A 21,207-nucleotide genomic window follows, 5' to 3' on the forward strand; every position below is an offset into this window, starting at 1 on the left:
TTCGTGGTCACCAATCTCCACTGCATCCCCCCACTTCAACTCCTCGTCATGCCGAGGAAAAGGGGGATGAAACCCCCCTGTCCCCGGAGAAGCCTCTGGTCGCTCAGGGGTTAAACGTCCTTCGGTAGTAGGAGGTGGGAGCTGGGAGCTGGGGATGGAGCAGAGCCCGTGTGGCTGTATACCACAGATCATTTTTCATGGGGGAGAAAGACAGAAAAAAAACCGACAAGAGGCAGCGTTACACCAGAGGAGAACAAAGTGAGCACGTCGTGTGACCGTGGAAACCGGAGGAACCAAGCGACGCGATCAACCTGCTCCTTCCACCGTCAACGTAGATTCTCGTTGATCTCCTTCTCCCCCCCCCCCCCCCTCAAATGCACAGATGCTCTGACTGCACGGGAGGCATGTGGCCGACGTTTGTAGTGTCCTGTGCCGGGAACCTCGTGCACGCTCCTGCTGCCTCCTGGTGAAAATGGTCCGGCTGCGCGCGAACTCTTGAGATTCGCGGATTTCCGCCCCCGGGTGGTTTTTGCGGCTCGTCCGTCGGAGGAGCGTCGTCATAGAAGCGCCCGCCAGGATGAGAGTCGTCGAGTCGGTCGGATGTCGGCTTGTCCTCGGTCGCGCGGGCTCTGTTCTCTGCAGCGGGCGAAGAAGCCAGTGAACTTGTTCCGTTCGTCTGGTCCCGGGTGCGAAGGTGTGTGCTGATCGTCTCCAGCGCGCGCTGCATCCCGCTGGTGCAGCAGCTCCCAGCGCAGCCTGGTCAGCGGTCTGCCTGCCTGTCTGTCTGTCAGTCCGTCTGTCTGTCTGTCTCTGCCTGTCTGTCTGTCAGTCCGTCTGTCTGTGCATGTCGAGCACGAGAGTGGCACTTACAACAACCCCCCCCCCCCACTTGGCTCCCGTTTTTTGTGTGTAGTTGTTTCGGCGGCGACGCGGGAAACAGAAACAGCTGATCCCACCGTGCACAGGGAGCACCGACGCTCTCCTGTGCGTTGGTATTCGTCACGGTGAACATTCGGACGACCATGGCTCTCGTCGCCGACAGACGTCGTTAAATGCAGCCGACACTCCGCCAGGTACTCGCGCTTCGTGTCAGACCGCCTCGCCGCGGTGGCTCGCCGAGCGCCACGCGAGAGCCGGGGCCCTCTTCTCGCAACGTCGCCTGGAAACCACGAGACCCCCGAGACCCCCCGACAGGTGTGAGCCCGGACACGCGCCATGGACGACTCCGGGATCATCCGAAGACGGAGGCTGCAGGTGAGACCTTTTTTTTAAAAATATTTATATAACATTGCTTACCCTGATTAGTTTACATATATTAGAATCGTGCAATCAAGAAAACAGGGAGGGTTTCATGTTTTAGAGGCAGTCCCCTGTAACCCTTTCATCCTGCCAACATAACATACTGCAGGTCACGTACTATAGTGGTGGTTCTTTATCTACACACAGGTTTCAATGGATATTTGAGCCACATGGCATAAATCTGTGAGTGAGTAGTGTGTACAGTATGTACAGTATGAGAAGGCTGCACTTTTAAACTGAAGGTACCCAATTAGTTGTGAGTAGACTTATAGTTTATGAACAGCAGATTTGTCTTGTATTAATTAATATACATGAGGTGGAACATTTGTTTGTGTATTTAAAAAAAGTGGTTCATTCTGGCAAGTGAAGACCTGTCAAATCAATGCACCTCATCATATTTAATTCCAAAACCAAATGAATATAAATTGAGACAAAACAGGTTTGCTCATTTCCTGCAGTAGCCTAATACACACTATTAAAGTGGTTATCGGGGCAGAAAAAACCCTGATGGTAGACAACCCACCCCTAGATGTACATATACAAAGCCTTCTATATGACATATTGTCTCAAAAGCATCACTATGAATTCAGTAGTAAATGCTGTGGGTGACAGAGCTGTTTCATAGTCACAATAACGTGTACAAATATATGATAAGCAATAATATGCTTTGAGTATGGGCTGCTAAAAGCAGACGGAGGGAGTCGTGGAGTAGATTATTCTATTACACTTGCATGATGCAGGCTAGTCACTTAGCCCACATCTTGTACATTATGACAGCCACAGGAAGGCACTGGTAAAAGCTTCCTTCGAGACTTTGAGTCTGTGTGGTGGGCGCGTGCATGAAATGAATCAAGTGAGGCCGTTGTCTGTCGATTGTTTTCTGCTTCCTCGTGAAATAATTTTCCAGTAAACGTACTTTGCTGAACATTGTGCCAAGATTTTCTGCTCTAAATAATTTTTCATAATTTATAAATTTTTAAGTGGAACTTGAAGATTATTTGGGTACAAATGGTGTTCACTTACTAGAAAAGCTGCAACTCTCTGACTTCCAAAGAATTTCCAGTCCTACGGGTTCTACTGCTCTTTTACTGTAAAGCCTGGTGGATTAAAGCAGATACTAAATTAAAGATTTAAAGATAAATGCCTGTCTTTGATAAGTATATCGAGGGACAATTTCTTTCTAAGGTGTGCATCAGCTTCCTCTACTACCAGCTCTACATTTTTTGAACTTTACTTTCTTCCTCTTCTGTATCTCAGTGACAATTAAACTGCTGCTTTTGATAATCTTTGTCTCTGTACCTGTGAAAATTGCAGGGAGATACAGTAGTTTTGCCCATTCTGTAATATGATGTTAGTGTGTGTGTGTGTGTGTGCGCGAGTAGACTTCTATTTGTGTTTCATTAACAGGTTAATCATTATTATTTACCGGAGTATTTTACTTTTAACACCAATTAACAGTTATCTAAAAGAAAAAGATTGGTCTGCGCATTATTGTCAAGTTGGATCATTTGGTTATAAAATACCAGAGACTGGTAAAGACTTTTAAAATCCTATGTTGACATATAATCTTACTGATTAATGCTGTAAAATGATGAACTATACGTTTCTGCTTCAGCTTCAGCTAAAAGATATTTTTCATTGAATTTTTATTAGTTTGATGGATTACTCAAAAAATACTGGTTCCATCACAAGTTCTGAGATTTCAGTACGACATCAGTCTTATTTTGTCCAACCAAAAGTTTAATTTTTAAATATAAATATATATATTTTTTACAAATGGTCTGATTCTCTTCCCACTCAAGTGATGGTTGAGTTCAGTGTGTGAACTAGAAGACAATGAGTCACTTTGCTGAGCTCAGCAGTCAGAAAGATTTCCTTGGAAGTTAATTGTAGCTGAATTTCAGATGTGGAGACATCAACTCCAAGTCTGGCAGGCAAACAGGAGACAGTTTGATGTGAACACAAAGGTTGAAAGTAATGCACACTGTACGCAGAGACACAGCATGACAAACACCCACACGGTTGGAAGTCGGACTTTGTGTATGAGTAAAATCAGGAACACAGACACAAAAGACTCCTGCACTTACAAGAAGATCACGCTTTGACTCAAATAACACTTTTGATTTCAGTCCGATGTTGTGTTTGTGTGTGTGTGTGTGTGTGTGTGTGTGTGTGTGTGTGTGTGTGTGTGTGTGTGTGTGTGTGTGTGTGTGTGTGTGTGTGTGTGTGTGTGTGTGTGTGTGTGTGTGTGTGTGTGTGTGTGTGTGTGTGTGTGTGTGTGTGTGGATCCACTCAGTTGATTGTACTGCGGCTACATCAAACATCTTGTATTGTTCGCGTGTGTGCTTGTGCAAAACATTCATGCCTAGTATATGTACATAGCAAATTGACTCCCACCCTCCTGCTCCCACTCTCCATTTCCATTGAAGTGGTCGATAGCCATATCTCAGACAGAGGAGCTCTAAATGCTGAGGATGTGGCACTTTTGTCAGGCCCATTAACAGGACTAATGGTGGCCTAACAGCCCTGTGTGCCCTCAGGGAGGAAGACCAACCACCGGCAGCAGCAGGACGGACTGAAAGGGCTAGAGGCCAGAAGGGGTGGGGTTCTGGGGGTGGGGGGCAGAAAGGACTAGAGGCGGGCAGCAGCTGTGGGCTACAGTAGACCCCATTTTAAGTACCTATTATCATATCTGGATTTCTTTGCTGCCTGGATCCACTTTCACGCCAGAAAGATGGAGGCGCGAGGGTGTGTGTGTGCGCGCTCCCATGCATGGCATGTTTGTGTTCCATTGTTCCACTTATGACGGTATACAGTGAAAATAATCAGAGCTCCAACATTTTTTAAAAATGTTGATACAAAAGATACCTTTTGCACTGAAGACATTTTGATATGTCACAGTAGGAAAAGTGAAGGTTTAAATAATAAATAAATGAAGGGTGAATTTGGCTTCAGCCTGTCATAGCTTACTGTGACCTGGGACACTCGAACACTTGGCAGCCAGCTTCTAGATCCATGACGACTACCTATTGACTGGATTGTGGAGCATGAGATCATACAGTATATATGCACCGGCAGATCATAAGGGCTCATTATGTGGCTTTCCGGCTCGTCATCTCTTTCATTCTACTACCTTCCTGTCCATTTCTAATTTCTATGAAATTTATCCTGTTTCTAAATTAATAATTTTTCAGTTTCTTTTTTTCTTTTTCTTTACTGGACAGTTCTGGCTATTTGGCATGGTCACTTTTTTCTGAAGCAACATTTTGATTTTGGGGTTCAGTGCTCAAGGACACACCTTAGCTTCTTTTCTTTTCTCGCATCTTTTACATTTAAAAAAATGTAAAATATTTAGTTTGACAGTCAACAATTGAGACAAACATTAAACGCGTAGACAGTTGGAGGGGGTATGATATGCAACACACCTCGCTTCAGGTTCTCAGATGAATGTAGTACGTCACATACGACTGTTTACATGCCCAATGGTTGGAGCCTCGTGGCTCTTATTTTTTTAAAATCCATGCCTCTATTTAAATAAACCTTAGAATATTTGACCTTGCAAGCATCCCATCTTCTGTTTAAAAAAAAAAACTGGTTAAATGAAAATAAGATCAAATGGATTGACACTGTAACTATAACTGTATTTTCTGCTGTGGGGAGAGAGTGTGTGTCGTTGATAAGAATCGTTTCCAACTCAAGTGAAGATACTTGTGTGTGGACGTTTGTGGAGCGCTCTTGCATTTAACCCATATGCTCATGTATTCACAAACACACAAACACAAGGTATACCACGTCTCATTCCTCTCTTTAGTAGAGTGAAGTACCACGCACACACACACACACACACACACACACACACACACACACACACACACACACACACACACAAGCACAATTTGTCCAATATTTTGTTCTGGGCAGGCTGCCCATTTCCAATATGCTAAGCACAAGGGATAAGAGTGTGATCACTGCAGAAGATCCAACTCTCCTTGCCAAGCCCTGTCACTCACTGCCATGCCCACCGCTTAGTTCTGCCTCATTTCATTCTTCTGATGTCCGTGTTATTCATAAAGGGTAGGGGTTTTTTTTTTTACTGTGGGAGCAATGTGTCCATCAAAGCTACAGATCTGGGCCAGGATGAATTTGAGAATAGCATCAGATATTTGAACTACTTTATTTGGGCTTGAATTATCGTGCCGGATGCCTATAAAGCACAAAAGCCTGTGCCCAACTTAATCCCCACAACCAACAAAAATAGTCAAGATAGGAAAAAATAGAACCTATTAAATTGTATAACTAGATCCAGTGTAACAAGAAAGTGATTGAAGGTTAATAGTGTGAGTCACATATTTTGTGAGACATTACATGATTTTAGGCCTCAGTGAATTAAGTAATTTCATTTTAAATGAAACCTGAAGGCTGGTGGACCATTACACTGGAGAAAACACTGTGACATTTGCCTTGCAAGCTGCTGTCAGTTTTGGCAGTAGACAGCGAACAGAAGTGTCATGACTCGGCCCAGAGCAGCAGCATATTAACGTTTTTCTTTTCTTTGGTTTCCAGTTGGACTTCGCTTTGTCCTTGGGTAAATATAAACCAAAAGGAAAAAAACCACACATGCAACACCCTTTCTTTACTTGTCAGGCAGAGAAAGTTGTCTAATATTTTAATCTATTTTGAACGACCCTGTCACAACCAAGTGCAGCTGATGTGCACGATGTGAATCATTTGCAGTTACTTACAGGATGGAGGTTGTGTCATAATGGATTAAATGAGCCAAGGAGGTATTTGTTTCTATGTGCAGACATCTGTGACTTTAGCGTGTCTGCAAAAACCACTTCATCAATATTTGAAATACCCTTTTAGCTTTGAGCATATCCACAGTGCAATCATAGGTCACATCATAACATTTTCCTACTCTTGTTTTTCGGGGGGGTAAAAATTGTTGTTTAACTTGGAAATAGATACAAATTCACCTCTGATGCAGGCAAACGAACTGGTGGTGAAATGTGAAGACAAACTGGGACATGCTGGGACCTTCAGACAGGAAATAGTGAACAGTCACATATAAAGATCAGCCAGGCCTCTGATTACTGTTATACTTTTTTCTGTCATATCATACCACAAGGTCTAAATTTACAATCCAAGTCTTGCAACACATACTGTTTATGTAACAGTGAATATTACTTTCATAAGTTGTCATGGTCACATGAACTGAGGTGAATTTTTTCCCCAAAAAGACAAAAAAAAAATGGCTGGCCTCAACGGTAACATGGCAACAACACGTAAAGTAGCTGGTTGACAGAGTCGGTGAGAGGGAGCAGGTGCAGGTTTTTTCTTTTTCCCATTAGCCTCCCTCATCCCAGTTCTCTCCAAGTGCCTGTGAAGCTGTCTGAAGCTGTGTAACACCACAACTCGCTTCTTTGCACTATGCACAAGCAGAAATGTAAAAGCAATAAAGTTTTTCAAGGTTTAAGGGCGGGTATTTAGTGTAATTGCTCTGTGGCTTACACTGTGACGTCGAAAAGCAAATGTGCATATTTATTTTTCAAAATACTAAACTGCTCCTTTGCCAAGATTCTTTACTCGTGTGATTACTGCACTTCTTCTGCACTTGTTTACTCCACAAGAGCGACGGTCACTAGGATGCAGCCTCGTAGTGTTTTTTTCCGCTTGCTGTGGGTCTGCATAGTTTATTTTCGGTACAAGTATTAATGCCTCACTCAATGCTGGAAAGTAAATCGGGTGAGTTTTCGTAGCAAGCTTGTTTTGAGTTTCTTTGGAGATGAGAGCTCCAGCTGTCAAGTCATGTTTCATCAGCTCGGCTTTGTCTGGGTTTTGTAATGCCTGTTTACTTAGACAAAGACAAACGCGATAGACCGAGAGAGAGACAGAGCAAGAGAGGGAGAGAAAGAGCACACTCATCTAACAGGATGAAATTCTTTTCTTGAAAACCAACTACAGCCTCTCTTTTTTTTCCTCTCACGTTTGTGTTTGATATAAGCTCGTGACACTGTTGATTCTTTAAATTTCACAGACACGGCTTCGTATCAGTAAGCCATTCCCAGAGTGAAACAAAACAAATGGTGATATCTTTTTAGAGGAGCCACTGGACTGAAGCAAATGGCTTAATAAGCAGCTCAGGACAGGCTGACTAAAGAAACTGATGGTAACCCGATCTTGCCTAGGCCAAGTGTTAAATGGAATCAGATTGGGGATTAATGGACAACAAGCAGCACACAGATCCATCCCAGTAGTTCCTAATCACATCAGAGTCCTTGCTGTTGTAGCCCAGTGTCATAAATATAGCAGCAACATTTTTAAAATTGACTTTGGCTCCGTTCAACCTGCTGGTTCCCCAGAGCCCTGAAGTCTCTGAGCACTTAGGAGGGATCAGTTTACAAACGGCTCCCCTCTTACCCTAAACAATAAGTCAGATATCACAAAATACCACAAGGATTCCCTTCCTCCTGTGTAGGTTTTTGCTGTGTAGGATTCTAATGGTGATGTTGATATCGTTGCTAAGATGTGTGTTTTTAACTGTAAGATACTTTCTCCTTGGTGAGGTTCCATTCAAGTTTAATCTGTGATGAGGAAGTGGATTGGTGCCTTGCATGATACCACTTTAAAAACAGTGCATTTGCTTGAAGGATTTTGCTGTTCAGTGTGACCAAATGTGGCCCGCCATAATTTAGGGTCCTTTGTCCTATGAGGGTTTGATGTTTGATGATTGTTTTGTATTAAGGAAGTAAGTATCAAAATATTGTGATATTGAAAGGTTAAGGTAAACCCAATGTGTCCAGAAATAGTTAAACTTAAAATATATTAAGGAAAACCCACTTTTATCTTCACAATAAAACAATAATCTCGAACAAGGAGGGCTGAGTACTTACTGCTTTACTTTAAGGCGTCATAATCCCCCAAAAATCCAACATGTCTGATGCCTCTAACCAAAGGTGGTTTGTCATACTCTTGGTTTATACATACATACACATTAGCTGGATTATTATCACATCTATAACATTGCACCTCTTAAATACTTTCTTTTGAGACAAACAGGACTCTATCAGTCAAAGGTCCGACCTTGAATGAATTTGATTTATACACAGCCTGTCAAAACAGTAAGAAGCATAAAAATAAAAACAGCAGTAGGGATTTTTTTTAGGTGAAAAAAACAGAAAACTCATTCCTAAGTAAATGGATAATAAGACACATAATCAAGGTTTAATAAGATTTGCTCATGAATATAGATTTTTTCATTAAGAAGCCTATCAGACAGTTACAGTAATTATAACAGTAAAATTAGTCTCATTTTTTTTCAGTCTTAAAAATCAACTGTGGCTGTTCACAGTTTTTTATGAATTCATGTCACCACCACACGGACAGAACATTAGAAAGTTTCCCACAGTCCTATAGACAGTAACAGACTTCATGGTGTATAAAACTCCTCTCACCTGTCTAATGTGTCCTCCTCTCCTTCTTTTTTTCCCTCTCTTGCTTCGATCTCCTCACCAGAAGGATCTGCCCCTGCCCCGAAAAAGTAGCAGGTAAGTTCACATTTACACATTTTTCCTCTATCGTATGTGTGATGATGAATTTGGTTTTATTGTTGCCAATACTTACACAATATAGAACCAAGCTGTTTTTCTGAACTGTGACACACTAAGAGAAGGAGGTAATGTTATGAGAAGTCACGTTTACAGTGAGTAATGGTGTTGTGCAGTGGGAGTCTTGTCCTCAGACGGCAGCATGTTCCAGCTTTGTGTGAGCCCTTTCACTCTCACAGCGTCCGAGTCGGAACAATCTGTCGCACCAGTTGGTCGTGCAACGAGAGCTCAGCAGCAGGGGACCTGTGCTGTGACCTCAGTGCCCCGCGTGGTTCTGGGAAGGCGGGGAGGTGGAGAGAGCAGAATAGAGCAGTACATGACGTGTAACACATTGTGAATAACTGTAGTGTTGTGTGTTGTTTTAAGGCATGTACACTTGATTAATGTACCAGACAGCACAGAACCTTGTCTTAATAGTACAAGTTAGTCCAACTAAAGAAATGTAAGTTTAAAGATGATAGACGATGAGGTGAATTTTACTTTTTGTCTGTTAACTTGACTGAATACAGACAGCAGGAGGCAGTAAAAAATTGTAACGTAGTGATAGTTGTCTATACATCCCTGCCTAACTCAGCATGCTGTCAACAAAACAAGTAGCCTACAACAAAGCTGACTGAGGAGGGCACCAACGGCGCAGTTAATATAAACCTCCAATTACAACCTTCTGTTGGAGTGTGTTCTTTTGTAAAGGAAATCATGGAAATCAGAAGCAGAAAGTTTGAGGATGATACCCTCTTATGTCTCATCTCAGCCGCTCGTGGCGCCCTTGAATGAAATCATTAAATGGAAATGTCTTCAAAATGTCAACGTTGAAGCCAGACATTAACATTCAGAGGCAGCTTCACAAAACACGAGACAAAGCGAGGAGACACAGTTGTCTTCTCCACAAAGATGGATTACATGTAGCGAATGAATTAGATGCCTCGGGAGTCGTTTTCTGTGCCATTTAGAACTGAGTGGGACTGAACGATCCTGAGAGATTTGACAAAACTGATTAAAATATCCTAATTTGGTGGTACATGCACGTGAAAGCACTCACGACACGATTATAGCAGGCAAAATGTGAAATATGTGTAATGACTTATTGCAGCTGAGTGTGTGAGTCTCTGTCCATGGTGCTGAAATATACTTTCCAACTTTCTTTTCCCTGCAGTGTTTTTCTGTCACTCTTTCACTCAGGTTCATTTTTTCTCTTTTTCTCTGTATCCAGCATGAAAATATGAAAGCAATTCAAAATTATTTTTTCACTCCTACATTGATCTTGAAAGAAAGTACATTTTTTGAAGTTATGATTCAATCTGTTTCTCATGTTGGCGGTAAAAAGTGATTAATTAATTGCATCACATTTTTATAATATAGTAGCTTTAGAGTTTGATTTGGAAAGCGTCAACTGGCTGCTGATGCTCCTGCTGCGAAAAGCACTTCACAAATAGGCAGAATTTTGAAAGGTGTCACATGTCCGCTCAAAATGCATCTGAAGAGGCCTATGAATATATATTTCCACAAAATTCTTACGCTATGTCATTATCATTTCAAATGTTTAAATCCTTGAAATTGCTGCAGTCCAGAGCTGTACTTTTTCTTGTTTGGCTTTGGCTCTGCCAGCTTTTGTTCTTTGTGAGCAGAATATAAGTAATCTAACTTAGTCATATTAACTTTTGGTGCACTGAGAGTGCTGGCAGACTAGGGTGTTGTAAATATGAAGCATGGCTTTTATTCCCTGTATATAGAGGAATTTTTATTTAACGAATTTTTATTTTTTTAATGTCTACTCAGTATTCTTCATGCATCACACTCTGGGCAGAGCTACTGTCTGGCAGGAATAGCCTGATGATGCTGGCTTATACATGCCTGGGTTATTTAATGTGCATGTGTGTGTATATATCCACACGTGTTATTACAATTTACGGACCCTTCTCGGTTAGTCCGCTTGGCTTTGTGAGGGTGTGAGTGTGTGTGCTCACGTGTGCAGCATGCATGTGTGTCCCTGACTGCTGTCATTGGGTGTGTTTTGCCCGTGACCTCTGACCGTGTGGCAGGGTGGCAGATGTCACAGCATGACATAAAGGAGACACTAGAGCTGGAGGCTCTCAGCCAACACTCTCTGCACACACACACACACAAACCTACCCCCCCTGGCCTGGTGCTGCTGTGGGATTTTTAGACATACGTCCTCCTGTGGGTGGAGCTGCACCCTGGGTGTAAAAACTGGGCGCCTATACCAGAATGGAAATAAATTGACATCCAGGTTATTTAAATTCTTCAAATCCTGACATGTTGAATATTCTTCTGTATAAGACAGACAAAAAAAAACAACTCTCACCTTGCTGACAAAATACACATTTTGGCTTCCATATGATATCATGCTGCTCATCCCTGTCTTGAACCCCTACTGTGTTTCAGTGATATCACCACCCTTGTCCTCTTGCAACCCCCCCCCCCCAAACCCCCCCCACCCCTGTCTCTTCTCTCCCATGTATATTTTATCCATCCAGACTCCCACATTAGAGACAACATCCATTATTGAATTACTCCCCTCAGCACTACTGTGCAACTGTCACCCCGCGTCAGCTTTTCACATTTGGTGGGTTTGTTCAAAGGGGAGGAGGAAGGGCGTACACATATGCACGTACACACGCACACACATACACACACACACACAGAAAGGACATATCTTGGATGGGCATTACAGAGCAGCTCCTTTGATATCTAGGACAACTAGACGATGCCAGAGTTCATCCAATACGGCATTTCACATAGAAAGACTAGAACCGTATGTCTGTCTGTACATTTGAAAGGATAAGGGTGATGTAATTCTATGTGTCTTGCTGTTGATAAAACCAACAGTGCGTTTGTCAGTCTCCCTTCTTGATCTCTGCCCAGGCTGTGGCACTCAGCTCCTACTGAAGATGTACAAGTATTTAAATCTTTAAAAACAGGACACAAACACGCGTATGTAATTTATTTAAAAGCTCAGTAAAAGCATGAGTTACTCTTCTATTATTAAATGTTTGCAAAAAAAATACAATGTCCGCTTGTTTTTCGGAAACAATTTAGCCTTATCTAATCTGATTTAGTTTTTCATTTGGAATTTTCAGAAAGCACTGATAGACAAATGCCATGGTAATCTTGGTCTATTTGTGGGATGTATTGACAATAATAATTGCATATAATATTGCCAGCGTCATCCAATAACATTGATATTATGTATCATTGTTGTTCGGACAACAATGGAGGTTTACGGCACAGAGGAATTAGCTCCATCAGGCTTTGGCTTCACAGAAAATATTTGTTTTGTAATTCAGTGTTGGTTTTGGTCTCTGTTTTTTCATGGGGATTTGTTGCCATTTAGAAAAAATATAGAATATGAGCATTATCTTTTAAAGACGTGTGCTTTTGTAATTTCTGTGCCACTCTTTGCAGTGTCCTCCACTCTCTCTCTCTCTCTCTCTCTCTCTCTCTCTCTCTCTCTCGTCATTTACATTAGTCGTCAGTTCACTGAGTTCCCTGCTCCATCACTCTCTTCCTTGTATTCACGCTTGCTTTTTCCCACATGATGTTCCATTCTCTAAATCATACTGTATATACAGTACTTGTAATGACATTCCCCCTTTTTAATTTCCATTTCCTCTCTCTGTCCCCCCCCCGCTCTATCACGCTGCACTTCCTGGCTTGGCACGATACCCTTGAGAGCAGCCCCACAATCCTCTCTCCTTCTGCGATGGATGCTCAGCAGCCCTCTCTCTCTCTCTCTCTCTCTCTCTCTCTTTTTCTTCCTTCCTTTCCCTCTCTCTCTTTAATTCTGCCATTTTCTCCATGTGTGTGTGTGTGTGTGTGTGTGTGTGTGTGTGTGTGTGTGTGTGTGTGTGTGTGTGTGTGTGTGTGTGTGTGTGTGTGTGTGTGTGTGTGTGTGTGTGTGTGTGTGTGTGTGTGTGTGTGTGTGTGTGTGTGTGTGTGTGTGTGTGTGTGTGTGTGTGTGTGTGTGTGCGCGCGCGCATATGTGTTTAACTGGCCAGAGGAGGCTCACATGCCGGAGTAAAGCGTAATCGCTGCCTCTTGACTGCCTGTGTGTGTGTGTTCATTTCAGTGTGTGTTTGTTTGACGGCTCAGCTGCTCTCATGTTCACTTGCCAGCACAGCCTTTGCTGCTAGCAACATGTTTCGACGCACAAAAAGGTAAATGGCAACAATCTGTCTCTGTGCAGTCTTTGTGACCGGTGTGCTGCCCTGCTGTTGTTGTGTTGTGAGGTAGTTGTGTTTTTCCATGTAGTTCCCTCGTCCCTGCCAGCTATCATGCTGTCTCACAGTTGTCTCCCTGTCTCATTTAGCTCCAGCAAAATGGTGTGTGCGTGTGTGTGCGTTTGTGCGTGCCTGCGTATGTGTGTGTGTGCGCGTATGCTTGTGTATGTGTACGTGTAACTGATGTTGCTAATGCTTATTTGTGTGTGTGTGTGTGTGTGTGTGTGTGTGTGTGTGTGTGTTCCACTTAACCATACTGCCTCTACAACTCCTAAGATGTTTATTTAATTATATCCCTGTTGAGCTGTATTGTAGGGATGCACATGTGCACAAGGATTTAGTCTACGCACACACACACACACACACACACACACACACACACACACACACACACACACACACACACACACACACGCTAATAGGCATTGTGTGTGCTTGGCCAGTATAGCCTTTGTGTCAGAGATAGCATTATGATAGCATATTGTCAGGGTCCAGGGAGTGCTTGTGTAGCAGAGAGCAGTGCTGAGACGCTGTCTGCTTGGCAAAGTCCTGGCTTATTTTCTCCCTTCCTTTTCACCTCTTTCCCTCTTTACATCCCTCTCTCCGGCCTTTATTTTCTGTCATTGATGTCACTCGTCTGTCCTTCTTCCTTCTCTCGACTCCCTCATATTTTTCTTGTCTGCTGTTTCCCTCAGTTCTTCCCTATAAATCCTCTCCTCTCCTCTCCTCCCCTTCCCTCTCCCTCATGTAGAGACTGTGCAGACCCTTTGGCCCCTCCTGTGATGCTTCATTTAAGCTTGTCTTCATCTTATCTGATCTCAGGCGGATTAGTTGAGTCTTCACCATTGCTCCCACTGTGCAGGGAGTGAACAGCAGGATATTCTGCATATGCCAACTCACTGTTGGCCACCACGCAGAGTGTATGTGTCTGTGACAGAGAACATGTGTGTGCTCTTTTGTTCAGGTGTGTTTGCTTATGAGGCTTATGACATGTGTATGCATATATATGCTTTTCTTTCCTTATGGCTGTTTCCACAAGATCACCTGTATTATTAGGATTTTTTCCTTCAGGTGCTGTGATTGTCATTTCATGGATACGTTGTTGAGCTATTTCGATCAAACTGGTGAGATGACCATACTGCCTTTTTGGTAGTGGTGTTGAAACTAAGGTATCATATCATCACTGGCGTCAATACCTATCCCTTATTTGGAGTTATAAATATCATTGGATCATTTTACACTTGACTTCTCTTGCTTTCTGCCCAGTCCCTCTCTCTCTCTCTCTCTCTTTGTTGCCCTCCATTGTGTGTTTGTACAGTATGTGCCTGCATTTTGGATTTGTACATGTGTGTTTTCTTGGCTGGTTGTGGCAATTAAGAGGGATAATGCTTTGTGCCCACTCCTAAACAGATTGAGCTAAGGGAAGACAGCAGAAGTGAGTAAGAGAGAGAGAGAAAGTGAGGCATGTGAGGAGCTACAGGAAGTGGAGAGCCAGGTGGGATGAAAGGCAGACCCTGAGGAGGTGTCTCAGCCTACATTTAAGAGTAGTCCACTGGGGTTAACTGAGCCCATGACGATGCACTCACAGTGTGTCCGTCGACTTATTTCTCCGCTTACTTGTGTTCTCCACTAGAAGGTTGACTCTGCTGGTTTGTTGTTTTGGCTTTGGAGATAATGGATTAAGGGACTGAAGCTGGTTGACAAACAAGTGAAGGAGGTCCTAGTGGTTTTCCTACCAAGAACATGAGAGGACATGTTTATTTCACCCACTCACATGCAGTATTATCCCACTCATACACATAACTACAGCTATACATGATGCACAGGACAAATGATCCCTCTCCCACACAGTGCACAGTGTTGATGTGTTAATTTACTTTTTACGTGTGAAACAGAGCGTTCACACGGTTTGCTATTAGCCTATATGCTCCCTGTCAGTGACTGATGGGCGACAGACATATGTTTTCATTGCTACACCGGATATGAAAGAGTCACGCAAAAATAAAAAATCTCACCTGGCAACAGTGATTTCATATTACACATCTGTTGATTTTGCTGTGATCGATGCGAAAAGCCATTTGGATTATTTTAGGCTTCGGTGCAGCAAACATTATGATGATGGACCTGATAGCTCATTAGTAGGTACCACATTTATCTACTTTGGCATCGACAAATGACCCAGTGAACCATGTTCTCGTGGTGCTGTGGCCTTTAGAGGTCACTGAATTAAGGTGTTTACTCAGATATTTTTGGTGTCATATTGTTCATTCATTAGGTCCAAAAAAGAGACATGCTTGTCTTCGCCCAGAAGCCTGGATGTTGTAGATTCAGTGACACACATTTGAGCGGCAGATATTTTATTTCTTTTATAACAAAGGAGTGGAAGAGCGAAGGATTCAATAGAAAAGGAAAACTCCTCTCCATGCTCTACTCCTGTTGTTTGTAGCATGACAGCACCATCTGTTCCTGGCTGGTGTTACGGCTGGCCTGTTACGACTGTTTGTGTTATATCTTTGATATTACGATGACATGATAACACAATTTCTCTTAAACAGCTGACAGAGAGTTGGATGACCACCTGGCTAACACAAGTTGTAGGAGAATGATAATCGCTGAGAAGAAAAAAAAATTGGTCTTTTTCCAGATGAATATTAATCTGCTTATATTAATAATAATTAGGCTGTGCATTTAGATTTATGTAAATATTATAAAGGGAAACTTTGGAATGTTCTACCCTATTGACAAGGATCAGCTGTGTATGTTGCCTTGTATTGCTAATGTGAACATAAAGAATTAATGCATCAATGCTTAAATGCCTTATTGAACATTTATTTCTAAATTGCAGAGCTGAAAAGTGCAATTAGTAATCAAGAGGATAAATGGGCTTATTCTGCTCCTGAAAATAGTTTGAATGTTCAAATGTGAAATATCATTCTTGACTTTGTGAACAGTGTCTTTGACCAAAATAGAAAAAAGAATCCTTACTTAAAGCTACACATTTAGGAGAACTTATTCACAGAAATTGAATATATTGTCCATAACTATGGGTTTATATATGTCAAATCACTTGCAACAAAGAACCAATGTTTTTCGTCAACTTTGAATGAGTTAAATATAGTTACATTAGGTGGACCCGACTTCCGTGTAAGTCGCCATGTTATAATGTCTATAATAATATGTCGAACAAAGTGTGCTGTTTAAGTACGTCAGCTGTAGTTGGCATTTTATAGACCAAAAAATCAAGTAGTCAAGAAACAGGTTTTCTGCTGTCTTAAACATGTTTTTACATTTTGTCTTGAACTCTAAAAATGTTTCTAATGTCATCCAAAGTGCAACACACAAATATCCAGTGTGTATCATTGTGTCATCATAGTTATTGTTGTGTTGTCAAGTTATCATAGAGCTTTAAATCAATCAAATGTTTACTATATGCAAACCACATAGTAAATAGCTGTTTCAGTGACTGTTGAACTCTATAACTGTTTCTTGGAGCTCATATAAAACCATTAGTATCATAATTTGAAGTCTAGCAGTACCACGCCAGACATTACAGTAAGTCAAGCTTCCTACTGCCATCTCCATTCTAACACTCTTCTAAGAGATGGAAGCTGGGGCCTTGCTTTCTTGTGAATCCATATACATTATCCATAATCAGATTACATAATTCTTTTTAACAAGCTGCCAGACTCTATTGCAAATGAATGCTTTTCACTGGAGAAGGTCTTTATTATTGTTTTCTCATCTGTGCGTATGTCTGTGTGTGTACAGAGGATGGTCAAATTGTTATGGATGTTTTAACGGGCCACCGACACCGGACAGGATTTCTCGCAGTGCAGCTGATGGTCCGTCTGACTGTGACAGGCGAGAGCGAGACAGAGACATAGACAGAGACAGAGAGAGCGGGGCAAAGAGCGCTGCACACAGCTCTACAATGTAGCAAAGGCGCAGAACATAAAGTTACAGATTTTTTATTTTGTGAAAACAATGTTCATATGATTATGAAACTGGCGGAACATGTTTATCCTGTATATGTGTCATATATACATATACTTATATACATTAATATATACAACATGCATGCAGGATATGCATCGCCCCTCCGATGCTTTTCATTCTTAATGATGTGATGACTACAGTTCATTGCTGTGGATAAGGTCACTGTGGAAATGTCATGACTGTGGTGACGCAGAGCGCTTCTCAGGTCTCCACATACAGTGATGGGAAAGAGCTGAGACTGCAGCAGCCACTGACAAAACATGAGGGGGAGAGACTGATGCAGACAAACAGGAAACCAGCAGATGAGAGACTGATACAGTAGCAACACGTGCAGAAAGTTCCAGATAGGTCTTTGCACCGCCGCAATTTCCTGCTGCATCACTCTGCCTGAGGATAGACTTTCACACCCTTAGAGGACATCTGACAACACCTTCAACTGGAGAGCTGTGATGCGACTAAAATAGACGTCTAGATCTTTATTGTGTTCTATTTATGTGCTGTGTCCCCGACTGTGGTGTGGCTCGGACAAGTTGATCTTTGGATGACATGGTATTAAATTAAATTCACATTCTAATCTTTAATCATAACCTGGAAGCTTAGCTGAGCTTCAGCTCTTTTTAAAAATTATTCTAAAACATTTGTGAAACATCTCTGATTTGGGCTTATGTCATTCTGTCATTTTATATCATCATATCATATTTGGTGGGAGACCAAAACCATGTGGCAGGCTTTTACGGTCACATGAAAAGCTCAATATGAGCTCAATATGAGGCCTTGGGATGACACCTGAGCCCATAACCCTAGTTGATGAGGTTTTTAAAAAAAAAAAGAAGCTCAGAAATAGCGAGTCAGCTAGAGAGATATTGTTGTTATCTCACTTAATGATGTCGACGTCAAGAACAAACTTCAGTTCTCAAATACACAAATATAACAGTTTTTAGAGGAAGAGGTCAACATTAAGTTTATTGACATTCTTTCTGTTAGATGAGAAGACTGATGCCGCTCTAATGCCTGTCCATCAAATATGAAACTAGAGCCAGCAGATCATTAGCTCACATAAGCAACTTGGTGGGGCCTCAGTTGGAGTTAGTTCCTCTGTGGGTGGATTTAGACGACAGCTCCAGGCCCCGACGGACATCATTGTTGTGGCTTTATTTGTCAATCAGCCATTGTATAATCGGCTCGCCAGTGAGGTAGTTAGGCTCGCCAGAATTTCATTCTGAAAGTCAGCCAGCATGTCAATCATCCAGCCAGTTGGTCAGTAATTCCAGCAGTCAGCTCACCTTGTTGAACAGCCAACTCTTTATTCAAATGAGTCACAACAGAGCATATTACTATTTCTCTTTCTTGAACTGGCACCAAGTTTCGCTGTAAACTGAGAATCGCCCCTGAGTTGCAGCAGGAATTGCCATAATCATTTAGATTTTTTCCCTTGTCTTCCTTTTCCTTTTCATCTTCATTCTTTAATTACATTTATTTTCTCTTGTACAGCTGTGGAGCTACAGTTTTAACCCCCCCCCCCCCCCCCCCCCCCCATTTGCTTAGACTCTCTTTCATGGGGAATGACAGCTAATCCTCCATTTATGTCTCTGTACTGCATTGCATAGCAACAAGAAAGCCATGTGACTAACCCCTGCAGAAATCCCTATTACCAAGGCGGGACAGTTTTATGTTCTCCTACTTGTTTCATGTCATTTATCTTTTCAGTCAGGGGAAGGGGAATAATAAAGGGGAATCATTTTATTGCCTCCATTATAATCCCATCTCCCAAAGTTGTAAACATGCACTTACCTTTAAGACATCAAGAGAATGAAAGAGAGAAAAAAATAGAGCGGGAGAGATCACCTGAAAGGAAGTGAGTGGTCGTATTAATGGTGCGGTGTAACCCACGGGAAGGTCTGGTGTCTTGTGAGACAGCACTTGGGAAAGAAAACAACGCTACTGACACACACACACACACACACACACACACACACACACACACACACACACACACACACACACACACAGAGAGTTAATAATCTACTAGGTGAAACACATCAAGCATGCAAAGGCACTCACTCAAACCTGTCACAGGCTTACATGTGCATACAAATGGATAATCAGTTACGGTCCAACAGCGCGTGCATACACACACATAAACACACACACACACAAACACACAGTATGAGGGGATGCACACACATGTCCCGAAACAGTTAGTTAAACGTCCTCTCGTGATGTGCTATCACGCTGTCTGTGTTGGCTCCTCAGTTTGAATGGGCTCATTCCTCTAATTTGATTTTGTGCAATACAGAGTTTTTCTGTTTAAACAGCTTATTGTCCTCGGTGCTCTGTGTTTTTTATCAGTGTCCAGTTGTTACGATGAGTGTGCTCAGCTGTCTGGCTACAACATCAACTAGTCAGAGGGCACTTTGTTTTGGATAGAGAGAAGACAGTTCCCTCCACGAGGAGTCAATTTAGGAAATAATTATAAATTAAAGAAACATAATGAAGTTAAATACTTTCTAAACAATGGTCAGAGGGTGTTCTGCCCTAGTGGATGTATTTAAAAATTAAAAACAAGGAAAATAAGGAGCTGATAGTATGATACTACAGAAAAAAAAGTATTTTCTCTAAACATGGTTAAATGTACTGCATGTATTCATTCATTCAGTTCAATCAGATTTTACCTTGAAAAACAACTGTACCGTGCAAAAGTTTTAGGCGCTAAAAATGAAGTGAGGACACTTTCAAAAATTATGCTATAGGTAGTTTTTAGTTATCAATTGCCACAATTAGACAAAGTTGTGATGTTACTACGATCTGATAGATTTCTTGTCAACTCCTTCATCATGACAGAATAAAGTCATAAAGAATAAAGACCAACACTAGAAAACCAGTTTTCTGTCTAAATGTATCAAATTCACAGTGAATGTGTTTCTAGCTGCTGGCAGTACAATTAGAATCATGGTTATACTGCCATAAACCTGGTTACCTATTGTACCATTAGAATTCCAATTTGAACTACAAACCTGGATTTTAGTGCTATGATAGAGACAGAGTAGAAAACCTGGTTATATAAAATAACTACCGTAGGCTGTTTTTCATCCTTACTCATCCTCTTGAAATAATACAAACTGAATGTCGGTCAAGTGCCAGAGCTCCCTTCATAGTTTGACCAACAGAGTACCGTGGCGAATCCGCCGCATCAGTGGGCCGGTGGTCCACATTTTTACCCTTCCAGTCAGTCTTTTAAACCTGGCTCCTCCGTTTACCTGTTGTTTTGGGGCATGCTTGAGAATGTTTTCTGTGCATGTACCTTAGGACCCACAAGTCCACAAGTTATACAGACTCATTTGGAAGAGACCACAAAGGTGAAGGTGTGCTTACTTGGTTTATTCTATGTTGCTAAATATTGGCTTGTCTACAACCTGTGTTCCCACTTTGCAGCAGTTACATTGATGAGTACAATTCTTTCGTCACTGAAGACTTGAATTATAATCAAACACCTTTATACTTTATGTGTAATAGTTTTGGAAACAGTTTCAGGGCAGTGTTGGGCTACCAGCACTGATGTGTTTTCCATGATTGTGGGCACACATTTCACACACATATTTCAGGGGCACGTGTGTTAGAGGGACTAATGGCCCAGTGCCAGCCGATGGTCGGCAGGGGGATAATTGCTCGTCAGAGCTTCTGCACGAGTCATTACTGCAGATTTAACCTCTGACCCTTCCGCACTGGGCTGACCGTAACGCCGCAGCCAATGACTGCCCTGGGCTCCATTATTGTGAGCAGCAAGAGACACGAGCAGGGGTTGTTGGCTGTCTCGTGTGTGTGTGTGTGTGTGTGTGTGTGTGTGTGTGTGTGTCAACATACTTCTAATTAGCTTTTTCATATACTTTTTAAAGAAATTGTTATTTATAACTTATGTTTTCTGACAGTTTGTTTTCAATTCATGTCAAAGCGGTGCCTATCTACACATCCAACCGATACAGAGTAACATGACTATTAAATTGGGTTTGTTTTTCTCGCCACCTGGCGAATCCAAGTCCGATATTCATATCTGACTCTTGAGACAAAGA

At 42.0% G+C, this 21,207-nt stretch overlaps 1 protein-coding gene across 3 annotated transcripts in view; it reads left to right on the forward strand.

The window, feature by feature from the left end:
- mast1a (microtubule associated serine/threonine kinase 1a) overlaps positions 1 to 21,207 on the forward strand; it is a 62,333-nt gene continuing 41,126 nt past the window's right edge. The window contains exons 1-3 of one of the 3 annotated variants that reach the window (XM_035637002.2): positions 1 to 694; positions 914 to 1,254; positions 8,815 to 8,846. In XM_035637002.2, the coding sequence (XP_035492895.2) occupies positions 1,216 to 1,254; positions 8,815 to 8,846 (71 nt within the window). In that variant the 5' untranslated portion in view covers positions 1 to 694; positions 914 to 1,215. Of the gene's footprint in view, positions 695 to 913; positions 1,255 to 8,814; positions 8,847 to 12,890; positions 13,082 to 21,207 lie in introns of those variants that run through there. The other 2 variants (XM_035637003.2, XM_035637004.2) reach the window with 2 other exon arrangements.

The sequence above is a fragment of the Scophthalmus maximus genome, chromosome 8, assembly GCF_022379125.1.
Source record: "Scophthalmus maximus strain ysfricsl-2021 chromosome 8, ASM2237912v1, whole genome shotgun sequence".
Taxonomy (NCBI): Eukaryota; Metazoa; Chordata; class Actinopteri; order Pleuronectiformes; family Scophthalmidae; genus Scophthalmus; species Scophthalmus maximus.